We start from the raw sequence: 19,748 nt of genomic DNA, 5'->3' as shown, positions 1-19,748 counted from the left end.
GAGGGCTAGGAAGGCACTCGTTTCACCCGAAGTGTTCGTTCCTCAGACACTGGGACTCTGAATGAATTAGAAGCCATAGGAACCATCTATCTGAGCCAGGGTTTCCCAGGGTGGGGGTCTCTGTGTGCTGGAGAGGTTGTTAAAAATGCAGGTGCTTGGGCCTCACCCTGCACCTGCTGGACAGAAATCTCAGGCAGGGAGTCTGCAGTTTAAGCAAGTTCTCCAGAGTGGCCGCTGAGCCCAGCTCCTTCCACACCCCCAAGAGGTGAGGGAAACTGAGGCTCAAAAAGGAGGGACTTGTCCCCAGTCATAACACACATTCAGAGCAGGACTAGCTCTAGACTGAGTCTCCTCTCAGTGCTGTGGTCAATCCCTAGCATTTCTCAGCAAGTGGGCATGGCTGAAGGGTTGTCATTCGAGACACCTCACCTGGCTGTCCTGAAACAGGCCTGAGCTATCTGGACAAGCTTCAGTTTACTGTTCATGGGACTGGTCTTTGATTTGACAGTGACTGCGCGCACGTGCATGTGTGTGCAGTGTGTGTGTGTGTGTGTGCGCGCATGTCGATTGGCTGTGCATCCAAACATCCTTCTGTCCACCCTCCCCTGCAGGCCTTGCAAAAAGGTCAGACAGATGTGACCAATGCGTACAAACAGAACCCCACTTTATTAGCAGTTAGTTCGAGATTGTACATTAATGGAGGAAGGTTCCCACTTTTAACACAACCCAAAACGGCTGGTTTGAGAGCCCTGATGAGGTGAGTAGGGGGTGCCCTCTCTCCATTCCTCTCCCACCCCTACAAAGGAAGGAAACGTCTGCCTTCCCCCACACTGAGTGTGCCCCCCACCCTCTCCAGTCAGCCCTCTCCTCTCCCCAGGAAATGACATGAATTTCATGCACAAATTACAAAAGGAGCCCTCTTGCTGATAATAAAAGCTAGCACAGTCATAGAAAACCCTCTCCTCCCTCATTCTCAAGGGCCACAGCGAGGAAGCAGAGAGGGAGAGATGAACTGATTAGGATAAAACAGCCAGAGTATCCTCTAGGCCCTTGACATTGACCCTGCACAGGGCCCACGCCTGTCCCTTGTGGGAGCTTAAAAGAAAAAAGTCTCTGGCCAAAGAGCTGGCGAGGGCAAGCCTCTGGTTGCAGGCAGCCCAGGGTAAGCCACCTGGGAATCCAGCACTGCCTCGCAGGCAGGGGTGAGGGGACTGGGGACCCCCATCCTCACTTCAGCTAGAGCAGACCTGCTTCCTTCCCTGACACCTGAAAATCCGTGCTGTAGCCCCACCTGCTCAGTCTGTAGATGGGGAAAACTGTCACTCAGCTACCAAATGGATTCAGTTGGGACAAACTTTCACATCTCCTCCGTCCACCCCAGGGCTCTTCTCACGTCACAGCTTGGGCGAGGCAGCTCCCCCACTGGGCTCTTCCCTGGTACATCCCAGGGGCTGGCTCTGCTCCAGTGCACACAGACCATGGGCCTCCAGGAAATGGAAACCCAGAGACCACAGAACAGAGCAGTGCTGTTTGGCTTCCTGTGGTCCATCACCAGGATCAAAGAGGGCAGCACCAACCTTCTGAGCCAGAGGCGTCTCCTTCTCAATAGGCCCAACGCTGCATGGCCCGCCCTCCACTCCAAGTGTGTAGCCTCCTCTTTCCTGACTCTCCGTGGCCCTTCCTCCCAGGCCCAGCTGAGATGCTGGCTCCCCCGCCCTCTCCGGGAGCTCCGGCCCGCCCCTCTGCTGCTTTGGCACTCGGTGCAGGTGACAGCAGGGGGGCATCTTAGGCTGGCGTTCTCAAGTCAGTACAAATGGTAGAAAGTCACACAGCCTGAATTACCCTCGCCAGTACAAGGGTCAGAGGAACGTGCTTTATGACACCGTGAAGAAACAGACACATCCAGAAGGTGGGATTTCCACAGGACAGCAGCCCGCTCACCTCAGAAATAATGTCATTTTAAAAATCAAAGTGAGCAGAAGGGAAACTTTTCAGCCTCTCAAGAGATTTTAGAAAACAAAATTACAAGATGCAACGTGTGTACCTCAACTAGCTCCTGATTCCAAAAGCAGGTGTAAGTTTGGGGCGGGGGTGGAATTTAAATGTGGACTGAAGAGCAGATGTTGTGGGGAAATCACTGTTGTCTGGGGTGATAAATGGGCCAATTGTAGGAGAAAGTCCCAAATCTAAGGAGATGCACATTGAAGCATTTGGGGTGAAGTCTCATGGTACTTGCAACTTTTAAACTAGTTCAGAAAAAATGTACGGAGAGAGAAAGATGAAGGCGGCAATACGTTACGGCTAAACAGTGGGTAGTGGAAGTTCATTATAAAGTATCTGGTACAACATTTACTTGTTTTTGCCACTAACCAACCTGTGGGGACCACTTGATGTGGGGACCACCCATCTCTGTGGGTCCATGCAGCAGTTTTTCTGCTACTGGGAACAGACCCCGGGTTCCTCTGCTGGGCCCCGGGGGCACCGGCCACTCCCACTTAGGGGCTCAGAAGAGACGCAGCTTTAAGCCTCAGACTTCTCCTCCGAGGGCAGGACGCCCACGGCGTGGGCAGCTCTAGAGCCCCGAGTGACCGAGGCAGCACAGGAGACACAGCCCCCCTGGGCCTCCCCAGGGCAAAGGTGTGTGGAGGAGATGGCAGAAGGGATGGGAGAGTCATCTACGCTGTTGAAGCTCCTTCTCTCCTATAATTTTTTCTGGACCAGACAGTGACTTGGTGACCACTGACCATGCTGATGCCGCCGCCCCCACTGACCTCTGGCTTTCTCCTCCCGTGAGGGGATCTGTGTGCTCAGCAGCTGAGAGCTCCTAGAAGGACTTGTGTCTCTCTCCCTCCCCAGCACCTACAGGTCCTGGAGGTGGGTCCTCGACAGATTCGACAGCGGGCAGGGAAGAAGTAGCAGTGACAAGACAGACTTAGAATATGTGACAGGTCAAGTCCCCAGCCTCCCAGAAGGGCCTGGACAAAAATCCCCAGTGTTTCCTCTGCTCCCCAGGGGCCTCAAACCTGCATGTTCCTCCTTCAGACCAGAGGCCTAGGGAGGTGGGCCTGCCTGCCGACGTGGCATTCTGAGCCCACAGAGACTGGGGGCAGGTGTCCAGGCCCGGAGCGAAGATTTCAGAAGGTGGGAGGTGTAAGGTTCTTGCAGGTCACGGAGCCCGAGCCCCGCGGTGACAGAAGATTAAGTGAGGCCTGGGATGTGCACCGTGGGCGCTGCTGCCCACGCTGGGAGTCTGGTCCTGGTGCAGGTAAGCCTTGGTGGACGTACATGCAGGCATGGCGCCCTGTCCTCTGACACTGGCTCCTCCTCCCCTGCCGTGTCGGCAGCGCCCAGGGTTCCCGGGCTCTAAGGCCCCAATGAGAAGCACGATGGAGACACTTCTCTGGTGGGACGATGGAACCCTCCCCAGCTTGGCCCTGTGGAGCATCTGACCCACTGCTTCATCCCAGTGCAGAAGCTGGGAACTAAGACTGAGTCAGGCTCCCAGGCTGGGGAAGGACCTTGTGACGAGGGAGAGCGTGACAGGGACACAAACTCAGATCTGGAACTGAGAAGGTTCAAAGGCACCCTGGCGGGGAAGGAGTGGTTTGTCCCCATATCCTGGAATGACCGAGGGTGTGACAGAGGGAGGGACAGGAAACCTGGCACAGAGTAGGGTCCCAAGGATGGACTCTGAGGCAGTGTGGCATTGGCAGAAGAGTACTAGACTCAGAATCGGGAGACTCCAGTTCAATTCTTGGCCCTGCTCCCAATCTCAGCCCAGGACCACCTCCCCTTTCCAGACCTATGTCTATACCCGTTCGTTGAAGGACTCTCCAGCCCCAACACACTAGAGTCTTCTGAATAAGACAAGGCTCTCTAGAAACCACTTCGTGGGTGTCAGTTCCAAGCTGAACTGGAAGTGGGAGGGGTAGGAGCAAGCCTGTCCCCAGCCTCAGTCACTTGACATTGTTAAAAGATGAGGGCGAGGGGTAGGAGCAAGCCCCAACCAGAAAATAGCCTGGAGTTCCCCTTGTCTGCAGGGGGGCCTCGAGACAGTCTCTGGGTCCCAGGGGCCTCCCAGCTCCGAGGGTAGCTCCCAACCTAGCACCATGTCGGGGGGAGGGGAACAGGCTAGCTTTTGGCCCTGGGATCTCCCACTCCAGCCCGGTTATTTCCTTTGGCCAAAAGTCACCCAGGGTCACTGCGCTTCACACAGCCAGCTTTCCTAGAGAGAGTAAGTCTTCCCCTCTGCATCTCACGGGCTCTGTTCGCCTAGGGTAGCCCCGGGACGGCCATGGCACTTGGGAGAGGAACCGAGGAGATGTCTCAGGGCCCTCCCATACTGTCTCCTCGAGGTCCCACCGCATGCGGGCACGCCCTCCCCGCTTCCACCTCAAACTCCAGCACTGAGATAAGATACCCTTTGGGACTGGGGCTTGCCACCATTTTGTATGACTGAATTAAAAACAAACCTAACCAAAAAAAAAATATAATATATATATACACTATATATATGTAACACAGTGTGACCCCAGAACCCAGGGTATAAACTCTGGCACCAAGAAAAAAATATTAAACTTTAGCTTCTTATTACTGGGGAAGTTAAGGGGGTCTCTAGGAACCCTCGGCCACAGACAGCTGGGGCAGGGCAGGGAGGGCGGTCTCACCCACTCTGCCCCGTATCGGCCAGGGCCAAGGCTGGGTGGGCTGCGGGACAGCGGATGAACACTGCGACATGGACACGGCAGACTCCACGACTGCCTCCGTCTTTTACCACAGGAAACACCACACATGTCATATCCCAGGGGGAGGAATGGGGGAAAGAGTTGAGACCTGGGTCTCTGGGTCCAAATGGCATGACAGTGCCCCAGGGCCCTGAAGGAGGCCTGGAGGACTGCTGGATACTGTAGGAACCAGCGATTCTCTCCCCACGGAGGGAAGGGGAGATGCGAAGGTAGGAACCAGAATGTGGGTGGAGGTCCAGAGTTCTCTTGAGGTGACCGCCCTTACATCCAGCCTAGTGACCGACTCGGTGCCCAGCTGATGCTGCGGAAGGGCCTGGCTCAAAATAGTCAGGGAAATGTCCAGTCTCTCCCCTGGCTTGGCAAAAGGCCCTGCTGGGCTGTTTCTCTCTTATCCTCTGGACGACAGGTAAGATATGGCAGCTAATACCCAGGGGACACCCTGCTGGAGCAGGAAGTGATGGGCTGAAGGACTGGGTATGGGTGGTAGAACACAGTGAGGGGAGAAGAGTCTTGAGGGCTCCCTCCTACCAGCGAGTGGCCTTCCACCAGCAGGCAGTGGCCTCCCCATGAAACGCTGGGAGTGGAAGGGACCTCTGGTGGCTGTAGAGGTCCTACCAGCCACAGACCCAGCACTGGGTGCTCTGAGGTGCCTGTGGACTGCCCGGGCTCTCCTCCCGGCCCTTTCCGGGACACAGCAGAGTATTGCTCAGAAGTGCTTGGCCAGCCCAGGCCTGGCTCCCCACTCTGTAGATCAGTCTGGCTCAGCGTGTGGTGGGACATCCCTGCTGTCACATTCAATGTCACTGTGGGGGCTGAGGCTACCTGGTGTTCTGGAGCTCCTCCCGCAGCCAGGTGGGCAGTGTCTGGCCCATCTTGTATAGCAGCTTGGAAAGCTCGATGTTGTGGTCCCGGTAATAGTCTTTCAGGAAGGCACGGGACTGTAACAGAAAAAGGCAGATGTCAGGGGAGGAGAAGGGAGAAGGAGAGGAGAAGGGAGAAGGGAGAAGGGAACGGGAGAAGGGAGAAGGCGAGAAGGAGAGGAAGGGAGAAGGGAGGAAGGGAGAAGGGATAAGAGGAGAGGGAGAAGGGAGAGAAGGAGAAGGGAGAAGGGAGAAGGGAGAAGGGAGAAGGGGAGAAGGGAGAAGGGGAGAAGGGAGAAGGGAGAAGGGAGAAGGGAGAAGGGAGGAGCGGAGAAGGGGAGACGGAGAAGGGAGAAGGGATGAAGGAGAAGGGAGAAGGGAGAGAAGGGAGAGGAGAAGGGAAGAGGGAGAAGGGAGAAGGGAGAAGGGAGAAGGGAGAAGGGAGAAGGGAGAAGAGGAGGGAGAAGGGAGCAAGGGAGCGAGAAGCAGAGGGAGAAGGGAGAAGGGAGAAGGGAGGATGAGAGGGACGAAGGGAAAGGAGGAAGGGAGAGGGGAGAAGGAGAGAAGGGAGAAGGGAGAGAAGGGAGAAGGGGAGAAGGGAGAAGGGAGAAGGGAGAAGGAGAAGAAGGGAGAAGGGAGGAGAAGGGAGAAGGGAGAAGGGAGAGGGGAGACAGGGAGAAGGGGAGAAGGGGAGAAGGGAGAAGGGAGAAGGGAGAAGGGAGAAGGGAGAAGGGAGAAGGGAGAAGGGCAGGAGAAGGGAGAAGAAGGGAGGAAGGGAGAAGCGGAAGAAGGGAGAAGGGAGAAGGGACGAGAGAAGGGAGAAGGGAGAAGGGAGAAGGGAGAAGAAGGGAGAAGGGAGAAGGAGAGAGAAGGGAGCAGAAGGGAGAAGGGAGAGAAGGGAGAAGGGAGGAGAAGGGAGACAAGAAGGGAGAAGGGAGAGGGGAAGGAGAAGGGAGAAGGGAGAAGGGAGAAGGGAGAAGGGAGAAGGGAGAGGGGAGAAGGGAGAAGGGAGAAGGGAGAAGGGAGAGAAGGGAAAGGGAGAAGGGAGAAGGGAGAAGGGAGAAGGGAGAAGGGAGAAGGAGAAGGGAGAATGGGAGAAGGAGAAGGGAGAAGGGAGAAGGGAGGGAAGGGAGAAGGGAGAAGGGAGAAGGGAGAGAGAAGGGAGAAGGGAGAAGGGAGAAGGGAGAGAGGAGAAGGGAGAAGGAGAAGGGAGAGAAGGAGAAGGGAGAAGGGAGAAGGGAGAGAGAAGGGAGAGGGAGAAGGGAAGACGGAGAAGGGAGAATGGGAGACGGGAGAAGGGACGACGGGCGAAGGAGAAGGAGAAGGGAGAAGGAGAAGGGAGAAGGGCGAAGAAGGAGAAGGGAGAAGAAGGGAGAGGAAGGGAGAAGGGAGAAGGGCCGAGAAGGGAGAAGGGAGAAAGGGAGAAGGGCGAAGGGAGAAGGGAGAAGGGAGAAGGGAGAGGGAGAAGAAGGGAGAAGGAGAAGGGAGAAGGGAGAGGGAGAAGGGAGGAGAAGGGAGAAGGGAGAAGGGAGAAGGGCGAAGGGAGAAGGAGAGGAGAGGGAGAAGGGAGAAGGGAGAAGGGAGAAGGGAGAAGGGAGAAGGGAGAAGGGAGAAGGGAGAAGGGAGAAGGGAGAAGGGAGAAGGGAGAAGGGAGAAGGGAGAAGGGAGAAGGGAGAAGGGAGAAGGGAGAAGGGAGAAGGGAGAAGGGAGAAGGGAGAAGGGAAGGAGACGGGAGAAGGGAGAAGGAGAGAGAAGGGAGGACGGAGCAGGGAGAAGGAGAAGGGAGAAGGGAGAAGGGAGAAGGGAGAAGGAGAGAGAAGGAGACTTCCCGTGTAGCGGTCACTCGCTCACTCGCGTTGTGCACGCTGAGAGAGAGAGGAAAAAACCGAAGTCCAGTACAGTCCTCCCCACCCAGCAACCCAGCCAACCCACCCGACCGGTCACTCGCTCACTCGCGTGTGCACGCTGAGAGAGAGAGGAAAAAAAACGAAGTCCAGTACAGTCCTCCCCACCCAGCAACCCAGCCAACCCACCCGGACCGGTCACTCGCTCACTCGCGTGTGCACGCTGAGAGAGAGAGGAAAAAACCGAAGTCCAGTACAGTCCTCCCCACCCAGCAACCCAGCAAACCCACCCGACCGGTCACTCGCTCACTCGCGTGTGCACGCTGAGGAGAGAGGAAAAAACCGAAGTCCCAGTACAGTCCTCCCCACCCCAGCAACCCAGCAACCACCCGACCGGTCACTCGCTCACTCGCGTGTGCACGCTGAAGAGAGAGAGGAAAAAAACCGAAGTCCAGTACAGTCCTCCCCACCCAGCAACCCAGCAACCCACCCGACCGGTCACTCGCTCACTCGCGTGTGCACGCTGAGAGAGAGAGGAAAAAACCGAAGTCCAGTACAGTCCTCCCCACCCAGCAAACCCAGCAACCCACCCGGACCGGTCACTCGCTCACTCGCGTGTGCACGCTGAGAGAGGAGAGGAAAAAACCGAAGTCCAGTACAGTCCTCCCCCACCCAGCAACCCAGCAACCCACCCGACCGGTCACTCGCTCACTCGCGTGTGCACGCTGAGAGAGAGAGGAAAGAAAAACCGAAGTCCAGTTACAGTCCTCCCCACCCAGCAACCCAGCAAACCAACCCGACCGGTCACTCGCTCACTCGCGTGTGCACGCTGAGAGAGAGAGGAGGAAAAAACCGAAGTCCAGTACAGTCCTCCCCACCCAGCAACCCAGCAACCCACCCGACCGGTCACTCGCTCACTCGCGTGTGCACGCTGAGAGAGAGAGGAAAAAAACCGAAGTCCAGTACAGTCCTCCCCCACCCAGCAACCCAGCAACCCCACCCGACCGGTCACTCGCTCACTCGCGTGTGCACGCTGAGAGAGAGAGGAAAAACCGAAGTCCAGTACAGTCCTCCCCACCCAGCAACCCAGCAACCCACCCGACCGGTCACTCGCTCACTCGCGTGTGCACGCTGAGAGAGAGAGGAAAAAACCGAAGTCCAGTACAGTCCTCCCCACCCAGCAACCCAGCAACCCACCCGACCGGTCACTCGCTCACTCGCGTGTGCACGCTGAGAGAGAGAGGAAAAAAACCGAAGTCCAGTACAGTCCTCCCCACCCAGCAACCCAGCAACCCACCCGACCGGTCACTCGCTCACTCGCGTGTGCACGCTGAGAGAGAGAGGAAAAAACCGAAGTCCAGTACAGTCCTCCCCACCCAGCAACCCAGCAACCCACCCGACCGGTCACTCGCTCACTCGCGTGTGCACGCTGAGAGAGAGAGGAAAAAACCGAAGTCCAGTACAGTCCTCCCCACCCAGCAAACCCAGCAACCCACCCGACCGGTCACTCGCTCACTCGCGTGTGCACGCTGAGAGAGAGAGGAAAAAACCGAAGTCCAGTACAGTCCTCCCCACCAGCAACCCAGCAACCCACCCGACCGGTCACTCGCTCACTCGCGTGTGCACGCTGAGAGAGAGAGGAAAAAACCGAAGTCCAGTACAGTCCTCCCCACCCAGCAACCCAGCAACCCACCCGACCGGTCACTCGCTCACTCGCGTGTGCACGCTGAGAGAGAGAGGAAAAAACCGAAGTCCAGTACAGTCCTCCCCACCCAGCAACCCAGCAACCCACCCGACCGGTCACCTCGCTCACTCGCGTGTGCACGCTGAGAGAGAGAGGAAAAAAACCGAAGTCCAGTACAGTCCTCCCCACCCAGCAACCCAGCAACCCACCCGACCGGTCACTCGCTCACTCGCGTGTGCACGCTGAGAGAGAGAGGAAAAAACCGAAGTCCAGTACAGTCCTCCCCACCCAGCAACCCAGCAACCCACCCGACCGGTCACTCGCTCACTCGCGTGTGCACGCTGAGAGAGAGAGGAAAAAACCGAAGTCCAGTACAGTCCTCCCCACCCAGCAACCCAGCAACCCACCCGACCGGTCACTCGCTCACTCGCGTGTGCACGCTGAGAGAGAGAGGAAAAAAACCGAAGTCCAGTACAGTCCTCCCCACCCAGCAACCCAGCAACCCACCCGACCGGTCACTCGCTCACTCGCGTGTGCACGCTGAGAGAGAGAGGAAAAAAACCGAAGTCCAGTACAGTCCTCCCCACCCAGCAACCCAGCAACCCACCCGACCGGTCACTCGCTCACTCGCGTGTGCACGCTGAGAGAGAGAGGAAAAAACCGAAGTCCAGTACAGTCCTCCCCACCCAGCAACCCAGCAACCCACCCGACCGGTCACTCGCTCACTCGCGTGTGCACGCTGAGAGAGAGAGGAAAAAACCGAAGTCCAGTACAGTCCTCCCCACCCAGCAACCCAGCAACCCACCCGACCGGTCACTCGCTCACTCGCGTGTGCACGCTGAGAGAGAGAGGAAAAAACCGAAAGTCCAGTACAGTCCTCCCCACCCAGCAACCCAGCAACCCACCCGACCGGTCACTCGCTCACTCGCGTGTGCACGCTGAGAGAGAGAGGAAAAAAACCGAAGTCCAGTACAGTCCTCCCCACCCAGCAACCCAGCAACCCACCCGGACCGGTCACTCGCTCACTCGCGTGTGCACGCTGAGAGAGAGAGGAAAAAACCGAAGTCCAGTACAGTCCTCCCCACCCAGCAACCCAGCAACCCACCCGACCGGTCACTCGCTCACTCGCGTGTGCACGCTGAGAGAGAGAGGAAAAAAACCGAAGTCCAGTACAGTCCTCCCCACCCAGCAACCCAGCAACCCACCCGACCGGTCACTCGCTCACTCGCGTGTGCACGCTGAGAGAGAGAGGAAAAAACCGAAGTCCAGTACAGTCCTCCCCACCCAGCAACCCAGCAACCCACCCGACCGGTCACTCGCTCACTCGCGTGTGCACGCTGAGAGAGAGAGGAAAAAACCGAAGTCCAGTACAGTCCTCCCCACCCAGCAACCCAGCAACCCACCCGACCGGTCACTCGCTCACTCGCGTGTGCACGCTGAGAGAGAGAGGAAAAAACCGAAGTCCAGTACAGTCCTCCCCACCCAGCAACCAGCAACCCACCCGACCGGTCACTCGCTCACTCGCGTGTGCACGCTGAGAGAGAGAGGAAAAACCGAAAGTCCAGTACAGTCCTCCCCACCCAGCAACCCAGCAACCCACCCGACCGGTCACTCGCTCACTCGCGTGTGCACGCTGAGAGAGAGAGGAAAAACCGAAGTCCAGTACAGTCCTCCCCACCCAGCAACCCAGCAACCCACCCGACCGGTCACTCGCTCACTCGCGTGTGCACGCTGAGATGAGAGAGGAAAAAACCGAAGTCCAGTACAGTCCTCCCCACCCAGCAACCCAGCAACCCACCCGACCGGTCACTCGCTCACTCGCGTGTGCACGCTGAGGAGAGAGAGGAAAAAAACCGAAGTCCAGTACAGTCCTCCCCACCCAGCAACCCAGCAACCCACCCGACCGGTCACTCGCTCACTCGCGTGTGCACGCTGAGAGAGAGAGGAAAAAAACCGAAGTCCAGTACAGTCCTCCCCACCCAGCAACCCAGCAACCCACCCGACCGGTCACTCGCTCACTCGCGTGTGCACGCTGATGAGAGAGAGGAAAAAAACCGAAAGTCCAGTACAGTCCTCCCCACCCAGCAACCCAGCAACCCACCCGACCGGTCACTCGCTCACTCGCGTGTGCACGCTGAGAGAGAGAGGAAAAAACCGAAGTCCAGTACAGTCCTCCCCACCCAGCAACCCAGCAACCCACCCGACCGGTCACTCGCTCACTCGCGTGTGCACGCTGAGAGAGAGAGGAAAAAACCGAAGTCCAGTACAGTCCTCCCCACCCAGCAACCCAGCAACCCACCCGACCGGTCACTCGCTCACTCGCGTGTGCACGCTGAGAGAGAGAGGAAAAAACCGAAGTCCAGTACAGTCCTCCCCACCCAGCAACCCAGCAACCCACCCGACCGGTCACTCGCTCACTCGCGTGTGCACGCTGAGAGAGAGAGGAAAAAACCGAAGTCCAGTACAGTCCTCCCCACCCAGCAACCCAGCAACCCACCCGACCGGTCACTCGCTCACTCGCGTGTGCACGCTGAGAGAGAGAGGAAAAAAACCGAAGTCCAGTACAGTCCTCCCCCACCCAGCAACCCAGCAACCCACCCGACCGGTCACTCGCTCACTCGCGTGTGCACGCTGAGAGAGAGAGGAAAAAACCGAAGTCCAGTACAGTCCTCCCCACCAGCAACCCCAGCAACCCACCCGACCGGTCACTCGCTCACTCGCGTGTGCACGCTGAGAGAGAGAGGAAAAAACCGAAGTCCAGTACAGTCCTCCCCACCCAGCAACCCAGCAACCCACCCGACCGGTCACTCGCTCACTCGCGTGTGCACGCTGAGAGAGAGAGGAAAAAACCGAAGTCCAGTACAGTCCTCCCCACCCAGCAACCCAGCAACCCACCCGACCGGTCACTCGCTCACTCGCGTGTGCACGCTGAGAGAGAGAGGAAAAAAACCGAAGTCCAGTACAGTCCTCCCCACCCAGCAACCCCAGCAACCCACCCGACCGGTCACTCGCTCACTCGCGTGTGCACGCTGAGAGAGAGAGGAAAAAACCGAAGTCCAGTACAGTCCTCCCCACCCAGCAACCCAGCAACCCACCCGACCGGTCACTCGCTCACTCGCGTGTGCACGCTGAGAGAGAGAGGAAAAAACCGAAGTCCAGTACAGTCCTCCCCACCCAGCAACCCAGCAACCCACCCGACCGGTCACTCGCTCACTCGCGTGTGCACGCTGAGAGAGAGAGGAAAAAACCGAAGTCCAGTACAGTCCTCCCCACCCAGCAACCCAGCAACCCACCCGACCGGTCACTCGCTCGTGCACCCGGTCACTCGCTCACTCGCATGTGCACGGAATCTAAAACATACTCCCCATCAACTGCGCATTTACAAAATACAAACAGACACAGAAAACAAATTTACAGTAACCAAAGGGGTGGGTGAAAGAATAAATTACAAACATGGGATTAACAGCTACGTACTTCTATGTACAAAGTAGATAAGCAACAAGAATGGACTGTATAACACAGGGAACAATATTCAGTATCTTATAATAACCTATATTGGAAAATACAGAAACATTTACAGATATATATATATAACTGAATCACTGTGCTGTGTACACCTGAGACTAACACGATTGTAAATCAACTATAAATGAGAAAGGGGTCACGGATAAAAAGGGAAACATAAGCAGAGTCACAGCGTGTGCCCTTACCCTATATCCTTTGTAGGTGCCACTCTCTCCCAGAATGCCGTACCCTTAAGTGCCATAGGTCTTTCCTTCCAGGCCCAACTCCAGAGACCACCCCCCACAGCACTTGTGAAAACCTCTCATACCACACAAAGCACTGCCTGACTCATATTCTGCTTACGAGACCGTGGGACTCATCTCCCTCCTAGACTAGGAGCTCCTTGAAGGCAAAGAACAGGTCTGATTCATCCTCAAAGGCCCATAGCATTCAGCCTTTGTAGAAGGAAATACACTCATTTGACTCTGACCCACATACCCTAGCCCATATTTTCTCCTCTCAAGGACACCGTCCAGGAAATGCCAAGGCCGCCGGGTGCTGGGTGTCAGGTAAAGAGAAGACTCCCTCCAGGACAGGGACCCCTGTCACTGATCCCCCGGCCACAGGCAGCATGTCTGTCACTTACATCCAAGTCCATCTCTGGGTACTTCCGGCCCTTGCTTTTGCCCAGACACTTAGTTTTTCCTCCTTCGAGCAGTTGGCACCAAAATCCTTTCTTTGGATCAAACCTGTGGAAGTGGGGAAAGCCTGTGGGTGGGAGCTGGTCCAGCCCAGCCCCTTCCCACCTTAAGGCAACATTCACAGACCTCAGGAATGGCAGAGCCTAGGACACCAGACTTTTGGCCCAAGTTTTGCCTCTGGGCCCCACTAATCACACCTGCCTCCTCTTTCCCCAGCTATAGGCAGGTTCAGTTCCTGCAGCAAATCCATAACATGAACACTTCCCAGCCTTCCTTATTCTGGGAGTCCTCTTAGCAGTCTCCAACTCAGAGGTAAACAGTGGCTTTTTTCATGTTTGTTTTTGTTTTTAACGTAGGGTGGGAAAGTTTAGTGGGGGCTCTTTTGCTTTTTAATACATTCAGTCTCTATCAAGAAATGCTGTATCTGCAGTTGCATTTAAGCGTGTCCATCACTGAAAAAAATTTTTTTAATAAATTTCAGAAATGACAGACCAAGACTACCTTCAGAATTTGAAGTCACGCTGGAGCTTCACGGGTATTTTTGGGAGAGAAGATCTGATGCTATATCATGGGGTTGGGGGAGAACTACTGGCATCAGAATTCAGTTCCAGACTGGGAACCACTAGGAAATTCTTGGGCACGAGGACAGCAGGAACATAGAACTCACGTTTGGCACGAGAGGGAGACAGGGATTTCTGAAGAGGTCACAGGATAGGGGTAGGTGGTGGTGGTGGAGGAGATGAGGACGACAGCACTGTCATTGACTGAGATCAGTACACCTCAGGCACTGAGCCACGGGCTCCACATGCATGCTCTCATGCAAGTCAGTGACCCTCGGGAGGTAGGAACTATTACCTTTATCCCCAACTTACGGATGAGGAAACTGAGGCTTGCAGGACCTGAGACATGTCCAAGGTCACCCAGCTAAAGAACTAATGGATCTGGGGTCCTAACCCAGGCCTCTCTGCTGCTCCGTTCTACCTCAACGCAAAGGCCTGACTTCCTTTCTCTACCTTCAACCTCCAAAGCAGGGAGAAGGGAACATTCTGGCTGCAAATCTTTTCTAAGAAGGTAGCTGGGAAGCTGACTATTTCTCCTTCTCTTGAGAACCCCTCATCCAGCTGAGTGTGTCACCTGTCTGATGCACACTAAGAGACAGCCCCGAGCCCCTCAACACAGGCGGGCACTTACTCACCTTGGGAGGGCATTCTCAGGGCACTTGAGCTGGGTTTTGAGTGATGAGGATTATAGCCACTAACATCTGTACTGTCTTTTTCATGAAACTTGTATTTAAATCATAATTTAGTGCTAAGAAACCCTTGTTGTTCATTGTTGGTCTAACGTACTTAGACAAAACACTGAAAACACTTAAACTTAACGCTGCCTCCAGGCTGAAAAGAACATCCCAGGGGTAGGAATGACTAGAGTAGAACAAAGCCATCACCTCCCTTTTTCTTGAGACCATACCTTTATTAACAAGACTGAAGGCATATTAACTTTTCTCCTAAACTGCCATCAGGGATGCGTGTACTTTCTTACACTTGCTGACTCTAACCTGTCTCTCTCTCAAAATCAATCAAGTCTTAGGACATCCCCCTGCTCAAAGCCCAAGGGAACACTCACGCCAAGGTTTTATGGTAGTCAATGGTGTTCGTCACCCCAAGGAACTTTTGCACTGTGTCCATCACTTTGGCAGGTTCTGTTCGCAGCAGTTTACCATCCAAGACCAGAATCTGGCAAAAGAGAAAGAGGAGGTGATCTCAACCTGTTTCCACTCCACTGGCAACCAGGCCCCCAGTCTTCTCGGTCAGCAGCCATGGTTACACACTGGGGACCCTGGACTCTGTAGACCCTGCTTCCTTCTCCACCTTTGGACGGGAGGTAGCCCCAGGCCTCAGTCCCGGGCAGTCTAACTCCCTGCTCTCTGCCAGCTTCCTCTGACCAATGCCATTCTCTCCTAGAGTTTAAGCTGTCACCAACACCCTGCCTGCCCCTCATATCCCTATGACACCCCTCTCTGCCTCTCTCCAAGCTTCTGGGCCACAAGTCACTAGTCACTCTCCTGCCTAAATTCTCCAAGGGTTTCCCCTAAAATGCCTCAGTGATTTGGCCCTGCCTACATCTCCACCCAGGCTTTCCCTCCATCACACACGCACGTCTTCCCCCTCCCTTGGGGGCCTATCCCAGGGTCTTCTGGGTCCTCTGAGGAATAGTCTGTTGTGATGAGACAAGGGCTTCGGATAAACAAGACTGAAACCTTTGAAGACCCTAAAGGTCTAACTTGCCAATGACAGCATTTGTGGCTCTGGAACTGGTAAAAGAGATCTTGAGACTCTCTGCTAACTACCCCCAAGCCAGTACTGTGATTGCCCTCCCGAGGGTCGGGGGGACAGGCCACTACCTGGTTGGCGTGAAAGGCGCTGAGCCAGCGCTCCATGTGGGTGGCGTACCAGCCGGGAACCAGACAGCGGTTCTGGAGGGCACGCAGCTTCAAGGATGCATCGGGCCCAGCCGTGATCACCTCATGGAAGGTGTACTTTAGGGCTACTGGATCATCGTGGGCTCGCTGGTGCTGCAGACAAAGCGGGAGAGGGGGTCAGCACGTCATGCGGAGGGCCCAAGGAAGAGGCCTTTGTGGGACAGCAACCAGGAGGCGGCCAGAAGACCCTGGGCTGGACCCAGAAGCCCTGGCTTCAAGTTCTGCCTCTCCTTGTTTGTCCTTTGACCTCAGGGAAGTCACAGCCCCTCGGAGCCCTAGTTTGCCCATCTTTCCAAGACAGGAGCTGGATGAGATCAGAACTTCCAAATGCTGGTCATTAGCACACCACCTCTACGATTTCTGCCGTAGCCACAAACCACAGGCATGTGCCACGTCAGCATAATTTCCCTTACGTTGACTCATCTTTCTGACATACATGTATCTCAAAAGTAAACTCAACACTGCCTCCATCGATGGAAAACTAGAGCCAGCTATCACATATAAGAGGTAATCCTTTATAGATACAATACAAATGAGCCGATGTTCTCAGACACCAGGCAGCTAGGACTGTCTGCTACAGGCCCTGGTGAGATCAGGAGGGCGGGGCGCTCGTGATGGAGCTGGTACCCTTGTGAGAAGGGACACCGGAGAGTTAGCTCTCTCTGCCATGTGAGGACACAGTGAGCAGGTGGTCGTCTAAAAGCCAGGGAGAGAGCTCTCACCAGGAACCAAACTGACTGGCACCTTGATCTTGGACTTAGAATTCTAGGCTCCAGAACTATGAGAAATAAATTTCTGTGGTTTAAGCCACCCAATCCATAACAGTTATGGCTGCTCAAGCAGACTGAGCTGGAAGGACTGGGAAACGACTGGAAAGGGGAAAACACCAGGTTTGAACCACCTAAAACAACGCCACAGGCAGTCGGCAGCAGCCGAATTCCCAAGTCCAGAGATCGGGCATCTGTTCACCAGTCAGTGACCCCCACGGGTCCCCCCACCCTCACTGAGGATCACACAGCCCAGGCATGGGGTGAAGGGCATGACAATGACGCATCACAGCAGCCTCCTCTCTGAGGCAGGCCCCGGCCCCACTCCTCCAGCATCTTCCTGGATCCTCCTGGTGGGAATTCATCCCCCTTCTCCTTATCCCGCCTCGACCATGGACAAAGAAAGAAGAGGGTCTTAGACCTGGAGGAGCTGGGTTCAAAATGCCAGCACATGAACTTGAGCTGGTCTCCTGGCTTGCTGAAGCTTGGTTTCCTCACCTGTGACAAGGGGACACACAAAGCCCTCTACCCTCTCAGAACCTGCAGTGATGCGCCAGTGAGGTGGGAGTGATGCGCCAGTGAGGTGGGAGATGCGGCACAGGCCTGTTAGTGCAGACCACGGGACGGACTCCACCTAGGGCCGCATTCCCTCCATCACCCTCTCCCTCCTCCTTCCTGCCTCCTACAAAAGCAGACAACCAGTCTCTGCTCATCGCCAGGAGGTGGGGGGCACTCAGCAGAGCGGAACAGAGAAGTGGCTTTGTTCCCCCAAAGACAAAGCCCAGAAGAAAGGAGAATATCCGGGTATAGACAGAAAGACCCCGAAAAGCAGGAGGAAGAGGGGGACTGCCCACCAGATGAGGAGGGGCTCCTGGCTCAGGGAGTGAGAGGAGGGGGAACAGGAGGGTCTGCACCCTGCCTCCTGCTGGCGCTGTGGGCACGAGGCCCCGGAGAGGAGGCGGCCACTGGGAGAACGCAGGGAAGCAGGCTCAGAGCCGGGCCAGCCCTACAGGGGCCTTTCCTGGCCCTGCTCTAGACCAGGAAGCCCCCAGCCCTGGCCCTGTGGCATAATCCCAGGAAGACTGGCAGGCAGGGGAAGAAACCTCCAAAAGGCCCAAAGCCTGTAAGCACAGTGGAATGGTGCTCAGAAGGAATTAACTCAGGTCATCAAGATTAAAGAAAATTCTAGCTCTTAGCCAAGTAGGAGGTAGACGGCACACTCTCTAGCATGAACCACACCCTAGGTAACGCCTTACCTGATCAGGCGTTTACATCCTCCACTAAAATGGCAGGTCCTGTGTCTCGTCCTTCTCTGCATTCCCACCCCAACCCCACCTAGTGCCCAGCGAAGAGGCCACTGTTAGTATGATCCCAGATCACTGTTGACCAAATCCAGGCTTCGTCAAAGTGGAGACAGCCTCCACCTCTTGCTGGTGTCAGAATCAGAGGCAAGACCCCAGATGAAGCTAGGCTGGGGCAGGTAACTTGGCTGGGATTCAGCATGGACTTCTGCCAGGCTACAAGCACAGTGGGGGTGGGACCCTGTTGTTACCTACCACCGCCTCCCAGGAGCCTAGTTGAGGGCGGGCACGCAGTAGGTGCACAATATATATTTGCTGAATGAATGAGTGGCTGAGTGGTAGATAGAGCCCGTGCCCAACTCAGGGCCCCGCCGCTGCCCCAGCTCACCTGGTACCAGGAATAGGCTCGGTCTGCCGGGTTGATGAGGATGGTCAGGACCTTGGCCTTGGGTAACAGAGCAGCTGCTCGCCGGGGGGCCACTTCCGAATCAAAGTAGTTGGCGCTTTTCTCAAAGTAGAAGTCGGAGGTGGTGTTGGAAGGAATAGGGAAGAACTCCATGTACCTGCAGGAATCCCAGAGAGGGGGGCTCGTAGGCAAGACTCATGAGGAAGGCACCTGGGGGTGGAACTTCAGAAAGCAAGCAGGCACACCGTCCCAGCCAAACAAGGACCCCCTTCTGGCAGGGGTCCTAGATGGAACGGCCACTTGGCAGTCTCCCTTTTCTAAATTCGCTCCTTTCTGGGGGAGCCCTCATGGTCAGGAGGCTCTGAAGACTTGTGAGTGCGGTGTGGGCTGCAGGGCGTGGGAAGGGGGTTGTGTCTTTCCACCCTAAATGGGATGCTCCCAGAGTGAAACTGACAGGGCCCTAACTCTCGCTGCCACTAGGCGGCGAGTGGGGATCCCTCTGACGCTGGAACACCAGCCAGCACTGAGGGAAGGGACGCCCTCCGCTGCCTCCAGAGGGCAGGGTTTCTTTCCTGATCTGTGATCGCACTTTTCTAAAAGCTGTCCCTGTGGACCAGGAGACGAGTGGGGAGGGAGTTCACCTCCTGCCACCCATCCCCTCTTCCCAGCTTCATATGGGCGAAGCTGACAGCTTTCCAGATGCACTTCCCACATCCCACCCAGAGTGACTGCTCTCACTTGTCCTTTGGGACCACCTCTAGGTTGCGGGCCTCTCATAAAACTAAATCAACACTCTAGATCCTCCTAAGGGCACCTACTCATGCAAAACCAAGGTATAACTCTGGGGATTCATGGGAACCAAACCCACAAGGCTCATCCTAGTTAAAGGTGTAGGATCCCCACTCTGTCCCGTGAGACAGGGTTTCTCCAGGGTGGTCTCAGGGAGCCCTTATCAGAGTCATGTAGGGGCTTGTGAGAGTTTCAAACCCCGACCTACAAAATCAAAATCTTGGGAATGGAGCCGAGGAATTGCTGGCTCTTTCACTCTTCCAAATTCCCTTCACAGACTAGCACCTGGATGTCCACAATTCATTGTGTGACACCTGAACTGAGAAAGCAGCGTTTCCCCTTAGTTTGCAGCAAAGTCATCAGGCAGCAAAACTTGACTCATGAATCTTACCTGGCATAAATATACACATACTTTGCTACAGACATACTAATGTATCTGCTAATGGGTGATGCCCCAGACCTTGCTGAAGGTGCTGCTAAATGTACTGTGACTCACCATATTACCTCCCTAAATCCAGAAAGAGGTGACTCCCAATAATGCATCTGGCTACAGTGCGTTTGACATAAGAGACTGTGGTGATACCAGGGAGAGAAACAGACAAGTAGGTGGGCAGGTGGACAAATGATTGATAGAAGAAAGAGACTGACAGAAATACACACAGAAAAAT

General features: G+C 55.6%; 1 protein-coding gene across 1 annotated transcript in view; it reads right to left on the bottom strand.

The window, feature by feature from the left end:
• Window positions 1-643: 643 nt before the first annotated feature.
• The window catches only part of NDST1 (N-deacetylase and N-sulfotransferase 1), a 65,152-nt gene continuing 46,047 nt past the window's right edge, over window positions 644-19,748 (bottom strand). Inside the window, 5 exon segments of the mRNA XM_032477116.1 lie at window positions 644-5,683; window positions 13,284-13,386; window positions 14,962-15,071; window positions 15,740-15,910; window positions 18,274-18,448. Coding sequence (XP_032333007.1) covers window positions 5,564-5,683; window positions 13,284-13,386; window positions 14,962-15,071; window positions 15,740-15,910; window positions 18,274-18,448 — 679 coding nt within the window. The 3' untranslated portion in view covers window positions 644-5,563.

This window comes from Camelus ferus, chromosome 3 (assembly GCF_009834535.1).
Source record: "Camelus ferus isolate YT-003-E chromosome 3, BCGSAC_Cfer_1.0, whole genome shotgun sequence".
Taxonomy (NCBI): Eukaryota; Metazoa; Chordata; class Mammalia; order Artiodactyla; family Camelidae; genus Camelus; species Camelus ferus.
This window is presented reverse-complemented; position numbering and strand designations above follow the sequence as displayed.